At 45.4% G+C, this 22,178-nt stretch overlaps 1 protein-coding gene across 2 annotated transcripts in view; it reads left to right on the top strand.

Moving 5' to 3' along the window:
- The first annotated feature begins 4,185 nt into the window (after window positions 1-4,185).
- The window catches only part of LOC144097417 (uncharacterized), a 49,476-nt gene continuing 31,483 nt past the window's right edge, over window positions 4,186-22,178 (top strand). The window contains exons 1-2 of one of the 2 annotated variants that reach the window (XM_077630144.1): window positions 4,186-4,592; window positions 4,665-4,754. In XM_077630144.1, the coding sequence (XP_077486270.1) occupies window positions 4,577-4,592; window positions 4,665-4,754 (106 nt within the window). In that variant the 5' untranslated portion in view covers window positions 4,186-4,576. The remainder of the gene's footprint in view (window positions 4,593-4,664; window positions 4,755-22,178) is intronic. The other variant, XM_077630143.1, reaches the window with a different exon arrangement.

Below are 22,178 nucleotides of genomic sequence, written 5' to 3'. Positions count from 1 at the left end.
CAAATTCCAAACTGGAAGCACGGTAAGCTACTTTACAAATAAAAAATAAAACTCAAATAGACTCCTGTCAACATGCTCAGCCAATTCTTACCGAACATTTTGCGCTACACTTATTCAGAACAGTGAGATTATTCGTATTTGTAGGCTAGCAAATCAGGAGCCGTTAACTGCACGGTGTTCCTTTCTAAACTTTCGCGTTCGTCTGGTCCACATCATTGGTCATTCAGATATACCCGCGGTTTTCCAGCGTCTGTGGAAAGCGAGTCGGCCATTGGGTGGTTGGCGACCGCCACTCACGATTGGTTGGCATTGACTGCGCTATGCAGTGACTGGTGAGGTGCATCGCAGTGGTCTGTCAACAGCAGGCGACCGGACTTCCCCACTGGCTGCAATTGGCTGCGATATGCATCCAACAGTGAGGAGTGCTCGCCTTCTACCCAATAGCCGGTTCGGTCTCCATAAACGCTTCAAAGCCGCGGGTATACCTGAGTGACCAATGACAGGGAACCAGACGGACGTGAAATGGCAATGTTAAAATGAACCGCTTATGGAATACGGCCCCTGGTGTCCGGTTCGAGACCGGCGCGCTGTCGCACAGCCAGCGTCTCTACCCTGCTGCTAGCTGGCCGGCCAGACAGCTGACTCCGTTGACCGCTTCTGTCTTGGGACACGCCGCGACCGCACCACGCGCTTCGCCTGCACACACAAAGATTGCCACGGAGCTCGTTATGCTGGCTCTCGGAAGCGATGCAGGCCCGCGCAGGACGGATACCTTATTATGCGAAGCATATTAAAGTATGTTTCGGGCCTTCGCGCGATGCCCAGCGGTGGCCACCATTGACCCTGAAGTGGGGTCACGTGACATGACGTCACGTGATGACGTCACACAGGCTGCAGATGGGGCCTCATATCGCGCCGTCGGTCGCCTCCCGGCGGTGGCCACCATTGACCGTCAAGTAGGTCACGTGACATGACGTCACGTGATGACGTCACATCGGCTGCAGATGGGGCCTCATATCGCGCCGTCGGTCGCCTCCCGGCGGTGGCCACCATTGACCCTGAAGTGAGATCACATGATGTGACGTCACGTGATGACGTCACACCGGCTGCAGATGGGGCCTCATATCGCGCCGTCGGACGTCGCCCGGCGGAGGCCTCCACGCTTCGGTCGCGGCGGCGGCGCCACCATCGCTGCATCACGTGATATGTGACGTCACGCCAAGGATGAAGCGGCGCGCGCCCGCCGTCGCGTCAGTCTCTGTGCCCGCAACCGCGCCAGCGTCTTTGCGCCGGGCGTGTATGCGGCAGCTGCTTAACATGCTTCGCATCCACTGGGCTTAACCTTGATAAGCCTCCAATTTTTATTTTCTTTGACCGCGTGTAACGCCCACTCAATAGAGTGCAGACGATGCGGGCAGGCCACTTTTATTCATATTTATTTATTGCCAACTATAACGTCTGAAAAGTGAGCAAGGTGAGGTTCGCATGTTAATTATACAGACATTTTTTGCTTGAAAGAAAATTACGAAACTTTTTATTCGGCACACTTTTATCGGTTTTATTTGGTTTAAACCAAACGTCGGGTTATAAAACAGCTACAGCTCTATAAATTTGTGGTACGAATGTCAGCACGTCTGAGCTGGTATTGCGAGAGGTAACTTGCGACATAAATGATCATTTGCCCCTGTTTTGAGTTACCACTCCGTGTGCACGTAGAAAACCCCTGAAGTAACCAGTACCAAACAGTAGATGACAAATCGTTCAAGACTTTCATCTTTGGCGAATGCTCTAACCTGGACCAATGTCCACGATCCCCAGTATTACCACGACCTAATGGCGCCTACGAAAGCTTTTTCAACAAGTTGGAAGTGTGCGAGGATGATCCGTTTTCTTCATAACGTGCTCTAACTTATAGAAAAATAAATTTTCACAAGCGCGGAATAAAGCCCTGTTCCAGAGAATAACAGGAAAGAACAATAAGATTTATCTTACTCTCATTTCTACAAGTCATGTAAACCAGTTCAAGGGTCCTTAAACCGTGCGAAATAAGCCTCATTCAGACATAATGAAAACAGCACCCTGCATTCAACACCTGTGCTACGACCGTCATGCCAACACAAAAAGCACGGTGGGCAGTAAATCGAATAATGAACAAAAAATGTAGGCCTAGTAAATTTTGATATATCTAAATATCAAATCCAAAGCGGGACAGTGGTCGGCCAACACAACAACAAAAAAAAATTTATACAGTCAGTGAAGGCACCTAAACTTAGCAATGGAATCAATAAATGACAAAAAACATTGCTTCCTTTCCGAGTGTCTTCATTTTATGTTATGCATCACCGCAACAGATAGAGAATGTAACTAGTACAATGAAGGATGATGTTGACAAAGGTTATTTGAAATTCCTGAGTAAAGTATCCAATTTATTTGTAGAGGCTCTTGAGCATATTAGTAATCTATTTTGCATAGCGATCACACCGGCCATCTAAATATACCACGTTTATTTACGACTTCAAAATCAGGAGACAAACTCTTAAAAACGGTTGAAAATATTAAAATATATTTCATCCAAACATTCCGGGTGGTGTATTAATATTTTTTTATAAAGTTCTCCGAGAAATATAACGCTATAACTGGCTCACACTTAGAATTTTAAAACGTGAACTTACAGGAAAAGCACTGCTTTATGTAAATTAGAAAGCATTCTAAGCGATTGAAAAGAACGATTATAAATATGGCGGAAGGGGGGGGGGGGCTGCCTTTTGGACTGCAAAAAGCATTTGCCTGGGTTAGGCATAGTTTTCTAGTTGCTAACTTGCAATGCTATGAAATATAAGCCATAATTTGAGAATTAATAAAAGGCTATCTTATATTCGCGGTTTTATACATAAACGATTCCGTACAGGAGTTCATAATAGAAGAGGTTCTTCGACGGCTTAAGTTGTCGCAGGGTCTCAGATGAAGTAGCAGCGGGAGCTCAACAGCGCGCTGAGACTATTAACTCTGATAATATCAAACAAATCAAATTCTGCAAACTTTACCGTGCGAGCCAGCAGGTGGTTCAAAACACATGCGCTCACATACAGGCGAAAATCTATTTCAATATAGGTTCTCACAGTTTTAATAACTGTTTAAATCGTGAGGTGGTAATTCCAGAAGACACAAGCATAAGCTGCTGAAATCATTTATAAGCAGTGGTAAAATATCTGGAGCATCTTCATGCGTCGTGGGCGCAGCTTTCACGAATGTGTAAATGCTAGATTCTCCTTGCGGGACACGTCAGATCACTTCGTGACATGGCTGCTGTACGCATGCAGACTCAGTGGCGGCCGGCTCTGCAGTCCGGCAGTGAGAGATTGAGTATTTTTCAATAAAATAGTACTTTTCGGCAATCTGTGCGAGTTTATTTTCGGTGATCTTTATACCACAAGCTATTTAAGAACTCGAGCAGGAGATTCTGCCTAATTTGTGCATATAATTGGGCTGAAAAGTTTGTCTGCCAATTTAACATCGTGGTCACACTCGTAGTAGAAGGGGTACGCCACACTGAATACCACTTATCTGCGAAGGGCGCCAATATTGTTTTATTATTCCTTCAGTCCTCTCTGCAGTAGAGATCACTCTTATGTTGTAAATAATAAATTGTGAGGCTGAACATCCCGAAACGGCACAAGGGCTAAGACGAAACGAAATAGCATAGGACTCCCGATTAATTGAGACAACCTGATGCTCTTGAACGTGCATTGTCACCAAAGAAAACATGGCCTTTTTTTTATCTCACCTTGGTACGATATTCCAGACGCTAAAGTCCCTGGCCACAATGGAGGCGGGTTCGCCAACATTTCAGTTCAAGTTGCCTACAAGCCGGCTAGTCAATTCGCCTAAGCGAAAGGAACAAAACAGATACACCTTAATAACACATGTTCCTTTGATTCGTGGCGGCTGTTTGGTGATGTGCTAGACGCATGTGCTCCTTTTGTACAGCAGAAACTAAAATGCTTGGCTAAAAGAGGCCTTGTGCACAAAACCTGCCCATACATTTGTATGCGGATAACGTCTTTGTATAGGTCCTGTAAAAACAAAGAAAAAGGGCGTTATTATGTCATCGCTAACCTGCCAGAATAGGCTAATGTGTTCCATAACATGCCACCTTGCCTCTTTACAAGCGTACAATAGTCCCATTTAGTTATTCGCAAATCAATTGTCGAGCTGTTCCGTAGGATCTACCCTAAATCATGCTACTTCAGAAGCGCACAAGGAGGAAAATTGAGACATCAGCTTAACCTTTGCGTTGTGCGTTGATATTTTTACTCAAGGTCTTCCGCAATTTACACCACCTTCTTCAGTCCTGTACGCTTCATTTAGAGATTCTGAATACATGCGGGCGGCACCAACCTGGCATAAATTCACGTCCCACAGAGTACTGCAGCCCCTCTTGGGATAAATAATAGACCGCAGTGTTAGCTACAGGAAAGTTGAGGCTGCAGGCAATGCTTTTAGACGACGTCATAAAGCTGCTTACAAACTGATGTGGGGCAAACGACTGCTCTGCTACACCTGGTAGCGAAATTCGATGTCACCGTCTTTGGGTAAGCTTGCATATTTTCACTGGTTCTAGATTTGCCTAGTGAATGGCATGTAATTGTATTCTTTCCTAGCAGGCTCCGAGGAATGGTACACTGGCTCCCTTGAATACACAGACAACAAGGACTGCTTCATTACAGTTTTCTCTAGTCGTTTCTACGGAGGACGTAAAATACGTTTCTATCATTTCCTGGAGGCATTTGCGACCTGTGCTGAGAGCCATTGCAGTGCGGTTAAGTTAGAAAGCTATCAATTTATGGGCTGCAGATCCACCCTTCAGTGTGTTTTTTTAAAACAGGATTTCGGTCACATCTTAATGTCAAGAGTTTGCTAGTAGCTACTGAAGCTTGCCCAACTCTAATCCACGCACGCACCGATGTGCTTCGTACTCCAGGACAATCACACTGCATCTTCTTTAGAACGGCGTCTTCTTTAGAACGTGTTTGTGAAGTGCTTCCACTCTGCTCCACGTTCCTATCTGTCAGAGACACCGCCTAATAATGGCTCATCCTTCCGCTTGTGACTGGCAATTGGTAATGACGAGGTTTCAAACAAGTTCATAAAATTTCTGAAGGTTGGATCAATTGTTCTTCGCGAGACGACGCTGTTTGCTGTGCTTCATCGTCTGCCATTGCTCTTATTATTATATTTTTATTTGATTATTAATTTACTTGTTTATTTATTTGATCTACATTTATTTCTGTTATTTTAGGTGATTTGACTCAAATATAGCGCACCAATTTGAGGTCTGTCCACATAGCACCTAGGGCTACAAATTCACAATTCCGGTAGCGCCAAGAAAGCTATGCACAAAGCAACTGCTCTAAAATTTCTGCCTTTGAACTGACCGCAAAACGAAACCACTGCATTCATTTGCATGTTCTGTTCGTGGAAGGAGTCGAGTTATGGCCAACTGTGCGACTAATATGAATTATTGTAGCGTTTATTATAGCCTGCAATTTGCCTCATAAACCTGACGTGGTAAACTGAAGGAAATACTAAGCCTTCTCAGCAAGTAGTAATTTGTAGAGATAAAAAAAATACATCATTTTGAAAAGTTGGACTACCTAAGTTCATGGCTCCATAAGTCATTCTGCTGTTGAGGGGCTGAGGTTTTTAGGTTTACTTTAGCATATCGTCAACTGCTCTCGCTGAGTGCATATTTCCCACACACCTGCTATTACGGCCCAAAAACGCCAGTACTTTCTTATAATCTCGAAATTATTATTATAAGTAACGACTGCCTTTTAGTTCGTGGGCCTTAAATGAGTAAAGACACTAACTTTTTGGTGCGTGTTTTTTTGTTTTTAATTATGGGAAAGGCATTATTATACATGGATTACCACGTGTTTTTCTCCTACAACCGCCAAATAATTTATAATCGAATTCCTTTCTCGTGCTGTTTCGGTTTCCGTTTCAACAGCCAAATGAGGACTGTGACATGAATGTGTGGCTATAGGTCACGTGAGGCATGAAAAAACTGCAATACAATCACTGGTTCTACATTCGTTGGCATGCCGACTTTTGCGGAAGGCTGGCTTCAGCACTGTAGGGAATTACAACGATCGAACATTGGTTATATCGACGTTTTTTCATGTCTCATGTGACATATAACCACACTTTCACGTCACAGCCAACGTTCGGCTGCTGAAACTAAAACCGAAGTAGCACGACAGAGAAATTCGACATAAAATATTTAGCGTTCGCAGTCGGATACCACATGGTGACTCATGCATAGTAGTGCTTTTGGAATTTTTGTAGAGAAAAATAAATGCTGCCAAAAAAGGTGTTTATACTGCTTTAAACTCCACATGATTTATGAGGCTGCTCTGTCCTATATGGTGCTGCTCAGTCGGCACTATAATTTCAAAAAACGGTCATTTCATGCTACTCGTCGTACAATATCACCGCTGGGTTGCCTGTCCATTATGATGGCTGCCATTTTTTTCTCATTTCTCGGCTGAGAGATAAAACACCAATAAACCATTTAGGGAAAGCTGTAACACTGCTAAGTCTCACATTGTGAGTTTGTGATTAGGATCCTGTAAATTTTGAATAAATGTAAATACCTGTAAACGCTTTTATATATATGCCCAATAAGAGCAATGAAAAATTTCAAGAAAAACACACATGCAAAAAGCATGACATGAGAGTGACCACCACTGAAAAATTTTTATATCGATAGTTTCTACAGTACTCATGGTAGCAGTAGTGCATATGGGTTTGTGTACTTACGCTATATAATGTTAAGAGGCTGAACAGTCAGCATTTTCTTGGCTTAATAACGTGCACTGACCACCAGCATTAGGTGTCAGCATAGTAAAAAGAGTTGAAAAACATGCCCAGCTCAAATTCTTTTAATAGTCTCTCAGGTTGCACCTAACGACTCTTTACAGAGTGCATTCTCTGGGTGACAAAGGAAGTCGCAGACAACGTTCCGCAGAACTGCATCGATCAATTTGAATACATATGCGACGTAGAGGTGTCACAGTATGACCATGATCTCTGCAACAACGACAGCGACGAATACGAGGAGCCCGACGAGGGGCGCCTTGACGCTATTGTTTATACGACGGCGTCTGAAGCTGCACGCCTGAAAAGCGCTGTCGAGTTAAAGTCGCTCTAGCATATTGTACGTTGTGACGCTTAAGCTATGGGGCTTACTTATCGCCTGGAAAAGTGCGACATGCATCCAGCGGCTGCCAACAATGAAGAGTCCCTTTGTCGTGCGTACGCTTGGTCTGTTTTTTCTATCTTACGTATTCTACTTGCGTTCAGTAAAATGTTTTGCTTACTTTCTCTCAATGGCAGTTACAATATAGAAAGTGGCGTGGTTCCCGTGTGCCCAAAATAAAACAGCTGCTCTGGAGGCTGTCCAGCAGAAAACCGCGCGTTTTATCTGTGATAGATAACAGGCGCACCGACTCGCCTACACAGATGCTGTCCAAGATTAACGTTCATACATTAACCAGCCGTGCGAAGCTTCACCGGCTCAAATTTATGTATCTCATCCTACATAATAAGGTTGAAGTGGATTCTAACACATAAATTTTCTATTCCACAGCCAAAGAAACCCGTCATAAGCATCACCTAACACTCCAAAAAATAGTTTTGCACTAATAACACATTCCGTTCTTCGTTTTTCCCGCGAGCTGTTCCCGAATGGGATGATTTAGCCATGACGGTGGTCGCACAGCCTACTGTTAACAAATTTGTCGAAATTGCTGGTCAAACTGTAGTGTCCGCATCGAGAAAGTGATGCTATATTTACGGTACCTATGATTGTTTTGTTTGCCATGCATGATGAAAACCGTGACTTGAAATTGTGAACGATGTTATTGTTTTTATATTCCACGTGCTCGTCTCTTCTGTTTTCTATTGCTGCGCAATAATATGTAACCGAAACCACTTGATTGTGTGTTACCTTTTTCTCCCTTTCAATGCTGTTTGCATGGGTCAATTACCTTTATGTTTAACATTTCTCGTTGTCCTTTTTGTACATTTATGCGAATGTCTCTACCAAATACCTGCAGTTTCCTACCCACTCCTCTAAATATCCTCGCAAAAGAGATCGACAGTATTCTGAAATAAAAATAAATATAAATACACATAATATAATAAAACGTTCGCCAAAGTCTGGTTTAGTCGTTTGCAGTTGGCACTATCTACTTTAATTCGACATCATCAAACTTGTGCCTTCAAAGGTAGATCAATATAGTTTATCTTCAAGATGAGCGCACTGTTTTGCTGTGTTGCTGAAGCTCTCGGGATCAATTAACAATTCTTAAAATTGACCCTGTAAATATTGTTGATCGTATATAGCATTCAGTTTTTACATCTCACTTAGAGCTCATACATATGAGCTTAGTTGTCGGCAAATCAATACATGTGTATTACAATAACTGTTTCGCACGCTCAATCGTGAATGGCTGTCTTTCATAATCTGCGCCCTTTCTGACCTCTGTAAGACAAGGTTTGCCGTTATGGTCGTTCCTGTTTACCCTGTACTTACAACACGTGCGTATAAGTTAAATGAATATTGGCGTTCTTCACGGATTTTGCAGATTTTGCGGATTTTGCGACTTACGGTATTAACTTATGCCGATCTCGAGTTGCTCGTCCGTGAGAAGCCAAGCATCGATGACGATATTTATTTAACGGAGATGGAAGACACCGAGGCACAAACGCCAAGTCCATACAGCTGCTGTAAGGCAGCCCGAGAATGTGCGTTGGAGAAAAGTCGTTAAGGGATTGTAGCCATTGTTGACTGTTCGAAGGACTTCGAGCGCCTCAATCACCAAACCGTCTTTAAAAAACTGGAGTTCTACGGAGTTCGTGGGACAGTTTATCATCTCGTCCAGTTTTATCTGCAGCACTGTGTTCGATGAGTGAGGGCTGAAAACACTGCATTCTCATTTCAAGACTTTTATGCTGGTGTTCCTCAGGGAGACGTTTTCGGGCAACTGATTTTGTATTGTATAATAATGATATCGCTTCTATTAGCAATAAACCTAACGTCGTTATCTACGCTGATGATACCACCCTATTTCTGAGGCAGGGACATGCAGTGGCTCTTACTCACAGTTAATGACACCGTGGGAGAATAAAATAAGCGGAGAGAATTGAACTCGCAACTCATTAATCCCCCCAAAACAAAAGCCGTTCTTTTCTATCAACGAGTTATATGTTGTTAATTGCCGAACCGAATTTGTTAACGCAATAAAAACTCTGCATGCTTTTTTAACGTAGAAATGTCATGGGATTCCCATTTTGAGTATGTTCTCAAATGGCGCTCTCTGTAGGCAGGGTAATAACCGCCAAATTTCGATCTGTTCGTCCTGTTTCCATGAAGCATAAAGTCCATAACGTCCTATTTCTGTCTCACCTCAGTTACTCCTGTTTTGATTTTGTAGTTTGGGGGAATTCTACACAGTAAAAATGCGAACATAGTGTACGTTCTGCTAAAAAGGGCGATTCGCTGTTTTTTTAAATGTGATCTTTTGCGCCCATAGTCAAAAACTGTTGAAACGTTTTAACATGGTCACAGCGTATAGCTTACGTGACTTCTTTTAAATGTTAAGTGTTATTTAAAAGAAGTCCGTTAACAATAATCAGAAAGCCACCGCGGTGGCTCTGAGGTTATGGCACTCACTGCTGACCTGAAAGACGCGGGTTCGACCACGGTGGCGACAGTCGAATTTCGATGGAGGCGAAATTCTAGAGGCCCGTGCTTTGTTCGATGTCAGTGCAGGTTAAAGAAACCACATTTGGTCGAAATTTCTGGAGCCCTGCACTACGGCATCCCTCAAAGGCTTAGTTGCTTTGCGACGTTAAGCCCTCAAAAACCATAACAATAATCAATGTGCTTTTGCAGTTAGGAGATTTTAATGCCACACTTCTGGACAACTTGCCTCGACAGCAAAAATATTGCTTTGTTCCAAGATGTAAAGCTCAACTCGTGTGCCAGATGTTGTTTTACGCAATGCCACAACTTTTATTTGCCTTATGTAGCAGAAGCGTACAGGTTGAAGAAAGTAACCTACGTTCCATCAAAGCCAGGTCCCTATAGTGACTCTATAAATATGAAAGATGGAAAAATATTGTAGTTTACATGGTGTCCCAGCTGACTTGACCCAAGGGTTCAGAAATAAATTATTAAAGAGAGAGCGGAGTGAATCCAGTTGCGTAATGGTGACAGGGATCTTACGTGCCACGGGCAATTTCTGTTTTGCAATTAATTAATATTTTAATTACGTTAAGTATCTATAATAAAATTATTTACTTCAGACAACAAACTGCATATGAAGATTTGTCGAGCGCATTCAGAAACCCTCATTTCATCATTTACCAGAAGAAAACCCTCACGTGCGTCTTTTTTCCCCAGCTCCAAAGAAAACCCACGAAATACAAAAAATAAAACCACGTGCTTAACGCATTTGCAAGCCCCGATCGTGCTGCTCTCAAACGTAGTTTGAGCAAACGAAATTACCTGCAGCCTTGACTCGAAGGCCCGGCAGCAGCGGCAGGCCGATATGTTGTCGGCGGCAACTCGCACCATCATATGTGCCAACTGGCTGACAGAGACGAGAAACCACCGCCAACATATCGGCCTGCCGCTACTGCGGGGCCGTCAAGTCGAGGCTCCAGGTTATTTTGTTTGCTCAAACCACGTTTGAGAGCAGCACGATGGCGGCGCGCAAACGCGTTAAGCACGTGGTTTTATTTTTTGTATTTCGCAGGTTTACTTCGGAGCTGGGAAATAGACACACGTGAATGATTCCTTATCGTAAATGATGGAATAAGGGTTTATAAAGGTGCTCGACAACTCTTCAAATGCAATTTTTTGTCTAAAGCGAATATTTCTTAACATAGATAATTAAACTTAAGCTACTAATTAATTGCAAAACAAGAATTGCCTGTGGTGTGAAAGATGGCTCTCACCAATATGCAACTGGTGTCACCCGCCTGCCTCTAATTTATTTTTTAACCCTTGGTTCAAGTCAGCTGGGACACCCGGTATATATTGTTACGGGGATGTTACGGCGGTAAGTCTATATTGGCGGCTGCTCTGAGATGGCCAGCACTCAGCTCAGAACCGAGCGACCAGCTACCAACTGTCAACGTCGTCGTCGTTCAGCGCACGGCGCGCCACTTCTTCGTTCATGATTCGTCCACTTGTAACACTATCCCCCTCGGCTGAAGGCAACGTCCCGGTTCGTGTTAGGCGTGCGATGTCGATGGTGGGTGATAGTGCTTGAGGCGAGCTACATGAACGACTTCGGACTTCAGTGGAGCGGACGTCGACTTTGGGTGCAGCGGCGTGATTTCATACGTTACGTCGGTCACTGCCCGTAATACACGATAAGAACCTGTGTAGCGCGGCAGAAGTTTTCACATAACCCCACACGACGGGATGGGAGCCACAGCAAGACGAGAGATCCGGCAGGGGATATTACGGCGGTAAGTCTATATTGGCGGCTGCTCTGAGATGGCCAGCACTCAGCTCAGAACCGAGCGCCCAGCTACCAACTGTCAACGTCGTCGTCGTTCAGCGCACCGCCACTTCTTCGTTCATGATTCGTCCACTTGTAACAATATTTATTGTTTTTTTCTCTTATGGCTTGTTTACAATTCTCTGAACATTATTTGATGTGTATGTTTGTATACTGTATGTTCGGTATATGCCATGTGAGGTCGGCTCGGGTTTCATTCAAGGGAAAATAGTTCGCTTTTTTCATTAGCGTGCCCACAAATATCTGACATCGATAAAATTGAATTGATATAAAAACCAAAATAAAAATGGCTTTAAGACACCCTGAAGTTCATGCTCAATCGGCGAGGGAACATTCCAACGAAAGTGCGGCTTATAAAAAAGAATTTTAAAACGCTCAGAACGAGCAGCCTAACCGGATCCCAGTGTTGACTGCTCAAGAGGAATTAAATCATCTTTGGATCTCAGTGGATCCTCAACTGCGGCTGCCATTTTGAATGTTATTGTATTCTTCTGTTTTTTTGCCCTTTGATTTTTTACCTTGAACAGGAAGTAAGCAGGAAAAAAAGTGCGTGGCCTAGTCGCTAGCGTGCCTGCTGGTTAATGAAGGGTCCAGGATTCTAATTTCTGCTATTTCTTCACAGAGAAATGTCTTACCATAAAATCTAATCTTATTTAAGGTTCAGTCGTTTCAAACATGCATCATCACCATCAGCCTGACTGCACGACTACATCCACTGCATGACAGAGGCCTCTGACAAACTTCTCCAATTAACGCTTCCCTTGTGCCAGCTGTAGCCACCTTATACCCCCATCCATGGCTTTCCCGCCTGCCTGTCCTGTATCGTTAGTGGTGTCGGCAGAGTGACAGTCGGGACTAGTTCCGCACAAGAGCACCGACGTGGCGTTTATTCTTGCTCATTCTATACCCGCGAGGGGAAAGGGCACACAAGCTCCGAGTATGCGCGCCGCAGACATACAACGCGAGCACGCGTCGCACTCGGCTGACATACATGATACATCTCCGTTTATTTGAAATGACAAACAGAAATCACTCATATCACAACACTGTGCCCATGAAAAGAAATGTTCACAGAGTTCAGATGGTTTCGAGTTCCATCATGGAACCTGCACATAGTTGTTGCCATATCCCAAACGCTGCGGCGCTCTTTCGCGCTTGGATCTTCTCGGCACTGCTGTCGGTGTCGAGGCTATAGTTGTGGTTGCGCTTTGAGCACATGGTTGGACCTGGCAGTGTACCTCGTTCTCGCAGCCGTCATCCGACATGTCGTCATCACTAGGTGTATGATGCTAAAAGGCTCAGCTGTCGCCCTGAAGTGTGGTCGGTTGCGTCGCAAAACACGACCATCTTCGGTGGCAACCTGGTATGACCTCGGTGGAGGAGCTCTTTAAGAACCCTGGCTTTTGGTGACCAATAGTCTCCTTGTACTCCAACAGCCTGTCCTTCTTGGAGCCGAGGAAGAACGTCTTGGGTATCGGTACGCTTTGTGCTTTATTAACGACTTGCTTGCAACTTCATTGTAGTCTGGCAGCGGCGTTCGAAGTCGCCGCCCCTGAAGCAACCTTCCAGGAGACTCGCCGTCTTCTAGCGGACTGCTCCTATAACTGAGCAATCCAAGCCAGAAACCATCATTCATTTGGGATGTCTTTTTCAAAATTCTCTTGACTATCTGGACGCCGTTCTCTGCAAGGAATTTTGAGCGAGGATACCGCGGGCTGGACGTGGTGTGTTTGATATTATATTTCTTCCCGAACACGGCAAACTCATGACTCCCATACTGTAATCGATTATCTGTGCAGACTCCGATCGGCAATCCATACCTTGCAAACACTGCGCTGAGCGTCTCACAACTGTGGCTGTCGTTGTGTCCCTTTAAAATTTCTACTTCTGGAAAGTTTGGTAACGCATCAAAGACACAAAGGTACGATTTTCTATCCCACTGAAAGACGTCTACACTGATTCAGTACCATGCATGTTCCGGCACTACACGATCCATGAGCGGCTCAGTTTGTTGTCGATATGCGTACTTCTGACAACCTGAGGATCTTTTAATGAAGGCTACAATGTCCGCGCTAAGCCCAGGCCAGAATAGCAATTTACGCGCTCGAGATTTACGTTTATTTATTTCAATGTGGCCTTCATGAATTCTTCGATGTAGCTCTAGGCCACGGAGGAAAACTCAGTACAAATTGCAATCATTAAAACACAATATGCCGGTCTTATTAAATCAACACAAACCGCTAGCCTTCAAATCCCCAAAAGAGCTACGAGTACACTTTTCTCAATTGTAATTGATAAGAATCTATTGTTGTGATAAATCATGCAGCATGTCTATTTCCTGATGCCTTCTGCTACTCAGTGTTTGTAATTAATGTTAGCGTACTCTGCCACCAATGTCTGCTGCCGCTATGTAAACGGCTCCAGTACCCCAGTCAAGTTGTAGGCAGCAACTTTTAGCCCTAGAGACCGTCCAGTTTTCTGGTAAATAAATAATTGAATTGAATTGAATATAGGAGCGGAAACTCCCCAGTCTGCGGCGACCAGAAAAGGTCACAAGCCCGCGGCGCCACTATCCTGCTGGCGGCGCCTGGCGGCCTGGAAAGAAACCGCTGAAATTTAACGTCACTGAGTTACCGCTGAAGCAAACACTCGTGTCGTCTGCTTGTCTTCTGCTTTGAGCGCGCGCCGGAGCCGCCTTTCCGGGCGCTGCATTTTTTTTTCGATGCTGCTTCTACGACGCGCCGCATGGCGCCGCCACTGCATGCGACCCCGACGGCGCATACAATTGTGACTTTATCTGATCGCCTGCACTCGCTCGCGCTGACGGCAGTTTCACCTCCTATATAGTCTAGCCCCGTGCTCCTGGCGCACGCTTGACGATATTATGGCCTTCTTTCCCTTATGCAACACACCTTTGACGACAACTAGTTCACTTTCAAATGGCTTTAGCGTTACAAGGAGTGGACGATTGCTTTGCAAGCAGTGGACGACTTGGCTCAAGTAGCCATCCTTATCAGTTTATTCTGCCAAACGTTTCAAAGTTGCTTCGCTGACAAGTGATGAAAGAACACTGACAGCGTGAACTTCTACGTCATCGTAGGTGTTGTCGTCATCTGGGTTTTCGACGGGCGCTCGAGACAGCATGTCAGCGACAACCAAGCATTTTGCCGGAACAAATTGCAGCTTGCAATGACATCTGACCAAACGAAGAAAAAATGGATGCAATCTGGGCGGCATCTGGGCGGCAGTACCGCTCGCAGCCTCTCATCGTGCTTTTGTCTTGTGCCCCCCCCCCCCCCCCCCACATGATGACATCATCAACGTACACTGTTACTCCTGGCAGTGTCTCGAAGATTTCGCTTAGAGTCTTCTGAAACATTTCCGAGGCGGATGCTACACCGACGGGCAGCCTCAGGATTCGGTAGCGACCAAGTGGAGTCGCGAACTTGCATATTTTTGATGTTTCATCATTCAACGGAATCTGGTGAAATGCCGAACTCGCATCTTGGCGCGTGTAGAAACGCGCTCGCGCTAGTTCTGATTCAATGTCTGCTCGCCGCGGCATCTCGTAATGCTCGCGCTTTAGACTGTCGTTAATTTTCCTCGGATCCCTGCACAGTCGTAGATTACCGTCCTTTTTTCTAGCAATCACCAGAGCACTCACCCAGTCCGTCGGCTGGTCCTGCTTGGCTATAATGCTGGCTGTGACCATGCGGTCAAGTTCTTCGCGCAAAGGCTCCCGCAATGAAAGGGGCACATGGCGGGCGGTATGGACTACTGTCACAGCGAAATCGAGAATAACCATATGGTATGGTCGCTGAATAAATCCAGGCTCAGAAAAAAGTCGAAATTGATGAGCCACTTCCTCGCTGCTGCTCATTCCTACATCGTTTACGGTGCGTGAGAACAGTTCAAGCATTTCGCTCGCTTGCAGTCCGAATATGGCATGTCGGCCTTTCTTCACAACGAAGAAATTGATCTCTGCTTCCTTGCTTTCGACAGTCACCTTGGTAGTCATGACTTGGAGGTGTTTGTAAGCCCGTAGGATACACTTGCTCGTAGTCAAGGGTATCCGCGGCTGTAGCTTCCTGTAGACGGAAAATGGCAGCAGGTTGGCTTGCAATCCTGTGCCCACTTTAAGGATAGCGTCGTGTCCGCTACTTTCGCTCGGCGTACCCATTCACGGTCACACACTCTTCACACATACATCACGAATTTCAAATTCCTCTTCACAGTCTTCGCTGCTCCTGACTTCCTTTACTTGCTTATCCCTGTTGCAACGTGCAGCAAAATGATTTTGTCCTTGGCATTTGCTGCAAATCTTCCAAATTCAGGTCAACATCGCGGACCATGCGTGCGATCCCACCTGCGGCACTTGAGCGTCTCATGTTGCTCGTCACACTGCTGCTGCTGCTTTCTGACGGCGTTGATCTTTTTGTGCTCTCGAGACCAGATTTCGTTTTGCGCGGCTGTCATTTCCGCAGCTCTGCAGCTTTCTTCCGTTTCAACCAAGGTCAACTTGTTATCCTGCAGCAACTGTTGTCTTACTTCACAATTATTTGTTACAAATACTGTTTGGTCGCGTATGAACGACTCTGACAAAGTGCCAAAGTTGCAGGATCGAGACATCTTCCTGAATTCTTGACAAAATGTTCTACTGGCTCACCTTGATCTCGAAAGCGTTGCCGAATTAGGTAACGTTCATGCTCTTCATTCAGGTGTTCTGCGCAGTAGCTGTCGAACTTGGCAATGACACTTGCATAACTTTCCCGTCTCTCGTCGTCACCAAAGGTGAAGTTGTAAATTTCCGATGCGTCGTTGCCTGCTACAGTTTGCAGAAAAGTTATCTAGGTAGGTAGGCGCGTTAATGTGACGGTCACCTAATATTCATGTAACGGTCAATCAAGGATGCACAAGCCTACGGCCGGCTCTGTTTGGAATAGCCACCTGCTAGCCCAGGTGCGCATGACTTGACCACTTCACCAGTGCGCCAAGGATATACCCCCAAACCTAAACGCCTCAGCAGCTTTCGCTGAACATCCCGCTACACAGTCGTAACCGTCCTGTGAGTTTTTAGACCTACTGTTCTGCCCTGCCTGTCAAAGTTATTCATCGTTTTGTGTAGTTCATCTCTTCCGTGACTGAACAAGGCAATGTCGTCAGCGAGTCAGAGATTACTTAGGTATGCTTCATTAACTCTTATCCCAGACTTTTCACGAAACAGGCCTCATAATACCTCCTGTAAACAGGCGGTCAATAGCATTGTCAAGACTGTGTCTCCCTGCCTGACATCCTTATCAGTATTTTATTGCTGACTTTATAGAGGACTACGGTAGCTGTGGAGTCGTTATAGATATCTTCCAGTTTTCTCACATGAATCTTCTGCACCCTTATTATTCCGTAAAGCCTGCATGACTGCTGGGTTTCCACTTCGTAAAATACTTTTTCGTAATCAGTGCAGGCTATATATAGGAGCTGGTAATATTCTGCGCACTTTTTTGTCACCTGATAGATAGCGTGAATATGGTGTGCTGTCGAGTATTCTTGTTGCCATAATCTTATTTGTGATAACTTTAGTAGATACCTTATAGGCAACGGAAAGTAAGCTGATCGGTCTGTAATTTTTCAAGTCATTTACGCCAGAGAGGTTCGCGAACCACAGTATCGCCCTACGAGTGACCCACCACGAGCACAGACAACGCCTTTTATTGCGGTCTAACGGAACAACACAGGAATTACCAAGAAAATGAATGCACTCACACCGGGCTCCATGCGAACAGGCAGCGCTTACACTGGCGAAACAACCCAGTAACGTCCGAGCTCCGCAACAGAGGCACAGTTCTAAAACATACTCCTGAATAAACAACATGTGACTAACAAACAAAGCGACCATAGTCGAGCCTCCACGGTATACGAATGACACGGTCGCCTCTGTCGCAGCCACTCACGCCAGCTACTGCTGTGACGCTGCCGGCGGTGAAGGAGTCTGGAAGGACGTTACTCCCGCAGAACACGCCACAATGAACGTCTCGCCCTCGGCTCGTATGCGTTTCTCTCCAGTGCGCTGCTCACTGGGACTTTATGTAGCCGCTGTTCAAATCGCATGCATGCTCACCGCACTGGCGGCGAAGAACTCGTCGGACATGCGTGATGGTGTTCCACTCAGATGCAGTCCTTCTCACCCGAAAAGCTCACGGTCGGCCTATGCAGCTTGTTGCGTCGAGCCATAGGGGAGGCGTGAGCCCCACAACACCTTTCCACCAATCCAATTTTTCGCTCACAATACAAAACAGTACAGAGAATGCCTGCTGGGCGGACTGCGAACAGATGTGAGGGCGCAATGCGCGTTTTCAGTAGCGCAGACGGCGCAATTTTCGACGCACAAGTTCCTAGTTTCGTAGGTTTAAGTCCTACACGTTATCTTTTCCCGTGCCGTCTTCAAAAGTGCATGCACGTACTGTCACATAACACTTGCCTTGAACACGTTTGCGCATTCTTTCAAGTACCACCTTTTGCCGCACCGTCATCAAATGAATTGACGCATACTATGCGGTGTCATGGAAAAGAAGCGCTCCCCATAAGAGTCAAAGCAAAACTACCCGCGTCGAAACAACAGGAGAGCCGCCATTTCGCAACTTCGCTAACTGCGCTGTTCCTGACAGAGTGGCAGGGCTGGCGTGCTTGACTAAATGGCTTGCAGTGCTCCGTATAGTCCGAGAAAATATTTTTTTTACCTTACCACTCTCAAAACAATAAAAAATGCCGCGCCCCCGTTTACAAGTCAATGCGAAACCACTTCATCGCAGCAGCCGGCGGGCACCAGCTAACTGCGCAGTTCGCGGCACCGGCTGGCTAGGTCGCCGTGCCCAGCTTAACTGATTGGAATTCTGCGCATTTGGGCAGAAAGAAAGCACTCCTCACCTTGCCATTGTGCGACCAAGACATGTGGAGTCATGGCACATCCGGGTCAGAAAGGAGGCGATGAACGGGATTCCAGGAACGCTCCCCTCCGCGTACGTTAGTGCATGGACTGCGCAACATGCTAAGAAAGGGAGAATGAAGGCAGCCCCCCGCTGCTGCAACTGGCACACTTTAGTCACCCCTGCAGAAGGGACCGAGTTGTCCCGAAGCGTCAGGTAAAGTAAAAAATATTGGTTGGCGTCAGTTTTCTCTCAACAACAAACAGCAGGAGCGCCACGTACCGCACCAGACCAGCCCGCAGGCCGGAAAGTGTCCGCGTCTCTTCACGAAATGCAAAATTCCAGACAGCGGCCGGCGTGGTCGGCACAAATTGCTTCAAATGAAGCGTAGTTAGACAAAAAAACATTCCCATCTTGCCTTTGTCAGGAACCCCAGGATTCCCGCTTCTAAGACCAAGAGAGACGCAAAAACACGCAGTCTGCGCGCTCTCTAACGAAGGACGTCGCACGCTGACACGCGCAGGCGGCCGCCACGCGCGCGTGCGTCTGCTGCTTAACCGCGCAGATGACGGCGCCGGCAGCGCTTTTTGCTATCCGTCGCAGGCATTCCTCGTTCGTTAGCTCGATCTGCAAGAGGTGAGGGACTTTCGAGTGCACTGAGTTGCTACAGATTTGTCTCACTGGACAGAGCGTCAGTGCAATCATCTGATGAGGCGTAGGGTATGCGACTGCGCAAGGATGCATTGCGGCCAGAGGCACTAACGAGCTATCAAATCGCAGGGCGCGATCGCCAGCGGTGAACACCCCTGAATTGATAAAATTTTCTTTCGTGTGTGATGATTCGATCACACTACGGGTGTTCGCGCGGCCGAGCAAACAAATTCCAGGAATGTATCGGGCTTCTTCTACGAAGTATCGGTGTGCACCAGCAAACTATCTTATGACAGCGGTGTCAACTAGACGTACAACGCGACTACACCTGGAGCATCAGTGAGGTAAGGAAAACAAAAGTAGCAGCGGTGACAGTTTCTGTAGCGTGATTCTCGTTTTCTTTGCAAGCAGACCGGAAATGAAGAAAAAGTGAAGAAAGAAGTATGTGTGGGACGCGTGCTGTATTTCTATTCTGTAGTTCGTGTTCCATTTTGTTGCCGTGTTCTACTGCGCATCATACTTTATTTCAGTTTTTGCACACGGCGAGGAATTGAGAAAACAAAGCTTAGTGCGCTGGTATGATGAGTGATTTATTGATTTTCTTCCGGCGAATGTGAAAGGAAGCGTAAACGTGTTGAGCTGGAATGACCCGTTTCCTCAAGTGAGTGAACAAAATTGTGTGAAAGTATAAAACAATAGTAAAACCTGTCTTGAGCATTGTTATTAGAGCACATAAAAGTTATTTTGTTACGGAAGCGCAAAATTTAATAGCAGTGCTACAGCATCAGTAAAACAGCAGGGAATTGGAAACTATCATAGGAAAAAGAAAAAAATATTTATTTCTATCAGAGAGAGCGGCGAACCAAATATATGCGTGTTTTGTACCTTTTTTTGCAGGTGTGCAGTGCCTGCCAGAGAGGAGTACGCCATGCAAGAAGCCTTTTTGGCATCCGTCTATGACCTATTTGTGTGGAATATCTCTTCATTCTACCGTCGTAACCACACGGAAATTGTCGGACTGGTGAGCACCTTTTTTGGTGTCATGTAGCAGGATAAAGAGACAACTCTGTAGATGTTAGGAGACTGCATATGGCTAGTAATGTCTGATTCTATTCATTTTTTCTTTTTTTCAGCGAGGAAGTACAGTGTAAAGGGAACCCGCGAACCAAAATTGCCTAAACGAAACATTTCTGCGCTTTTCAGGTAACAGCAGGGGTAGGTGTGGGTAACACGAAATGTTCTCCAGTGGCTATGGTTTTCACTTAGGGATCACTATAACATGATGCCGTCATCCTGATCGGTCTGATATGCATACACTAATAAATCCAGTGAAGTTATACCTAAAAATCTTGTGCCCTCCACTGCAATGACATGTGTAGTGGTTTTCTTTACTTCCGTACAAAAATAGTTCAATAATTATATATGCTTAAGAGCGTACGTTGTTGGGCTAGTCGGTCAATCATGGTAAATACAAGGGGGGGGGGGGGGTACTGCGCACAAAAAGACAAGGACAAGAAGATAACACAACAGCCTGTTGTGTTATCTTCTTGTCCTTGTCTTTTTGTGCGCAGTACCCCCCCCCCCCCCCCCCCCCCCCTTTGTATTTACCAATTATATATGCCGATAAGTGTGGAAAATGTGCCACAAAGTACCTGTAGTTTTTAGGGAAACAAATCGTTAGGGTTCTATTGAGTAACTTTACAGTGAGCACGTTTTACATTCATGAGGAAAAATTGGCTTTAGATGAACTTGCAGCTTCAACAATTTAATGTAATTGGAAGCCTTATGTCGAACTTGTTATAAGATTTCAGTTACTTATGCTTAGGCACTAAATACAGTGGTCATTAAGGTGTAGGTAGCGGTGCCCCTCTCGAGATGCTTGGGTGTACCCCTCCCACCTTGGGATGGTATGCGCTGCAAGCCCAGCTTTATTTCAGCCTCACAGCGAGACTGGTTGTCGAGGTTTCTGAAAGGTGAAATCAGGTGTCTTTAAAGATGATGAGTGCTCTACCATGTGGAAAAGAGTTCTTTTTAAATATTACTACTGTACTTCTTTCAGTGTGTGAGAACGCATGCATTAACACTGAATGGCAGGACAACGACACCCCATGCGAGTGGTTATCGTGGCAGGAACACCGACATGTATTACAAGGAAAAGGACACAGCATCTCTTGAATTATGCCCGGGAGATATGAACTACATGATCACCTGCTAGTAGGGTTTGCCATCACTCTCGTGGTTTTCCCGCGTGGCTATGCCACCGGCAATCAATATGCAAGTTTTTGTGAGGTCATTCGTGGATGCTAGTTGGTACATATTTGGCGAATTTCTAGGACAGAAAGACGAGGACACAAGAAACAAAATGTAAAGTACAGAGCTGCACTAACGCGTTTTTATTTAAAAAGCAATGCTTTCATACAGTATTCATCCTTAACAACAAACTAAATCAATATGGAAGCATGTGAACATGATTATCTCGTCTTCCTTAGGCGGAACGGATGAATTGGGACACTTATCTCGAATATATCTGATTTTTCCGTGAGCTATATTCATTGTTTCCTGACACATGTGTTTTCAGAACATTCAATTCCGATTAAATCAATTATTTCGTGTCAAAGCTGCGTCGCCATCTGCGCAGAACGGTTCTGTTTTCAGGCGCTGGTGTTTCTGCTGGTGTGAGCAAGGATCTTTCGAAGTGTTCAAAGTGACATTAGCCATTACAAGTGACGCATGAATAACCAGAAAATGATTTCGTAAGGTTGTTAGTTATTATGTAAACAATGAATAACTGCGCGAAAAGGACGGGACAAGAGAAAAGAATCACACGAGACAAGCGCAGACTAACAACTGGTTTATTGCACCAACGTCTTCTTCCTTCGGCAACAAAGCGCATGCGCACCAACCGCAAAGACAAAAGCCATAATCACCACATCAAACCAAGAAACTCAAACTACTTGCGGTACAGGCTTATGGAAGCCTCGCTAACACATTTGTCAGGCCATAATCT

The sequence above is a fragment of the Amblyomma americanum genome, chromosome 7, assembly GCF_052857255.1.
Source record: "Amblyomma americanum isolate KBUSLIRL-KWMA chromosome 7, ASM5285725v1, whole genome shotgun sequence".
Classification (NCBI taxonomy): domain Eukaryota; kingdom Metazoa; phylum Arthropoda; class Arachnida; order Ixodida; family Ixodidae; genus Amblyomma; species Amblyomma americanum.
Note: the sequence above shows the minus strand (reverse complement) of the source record. Positions and strands in the feature narration are given on the sequence as shown.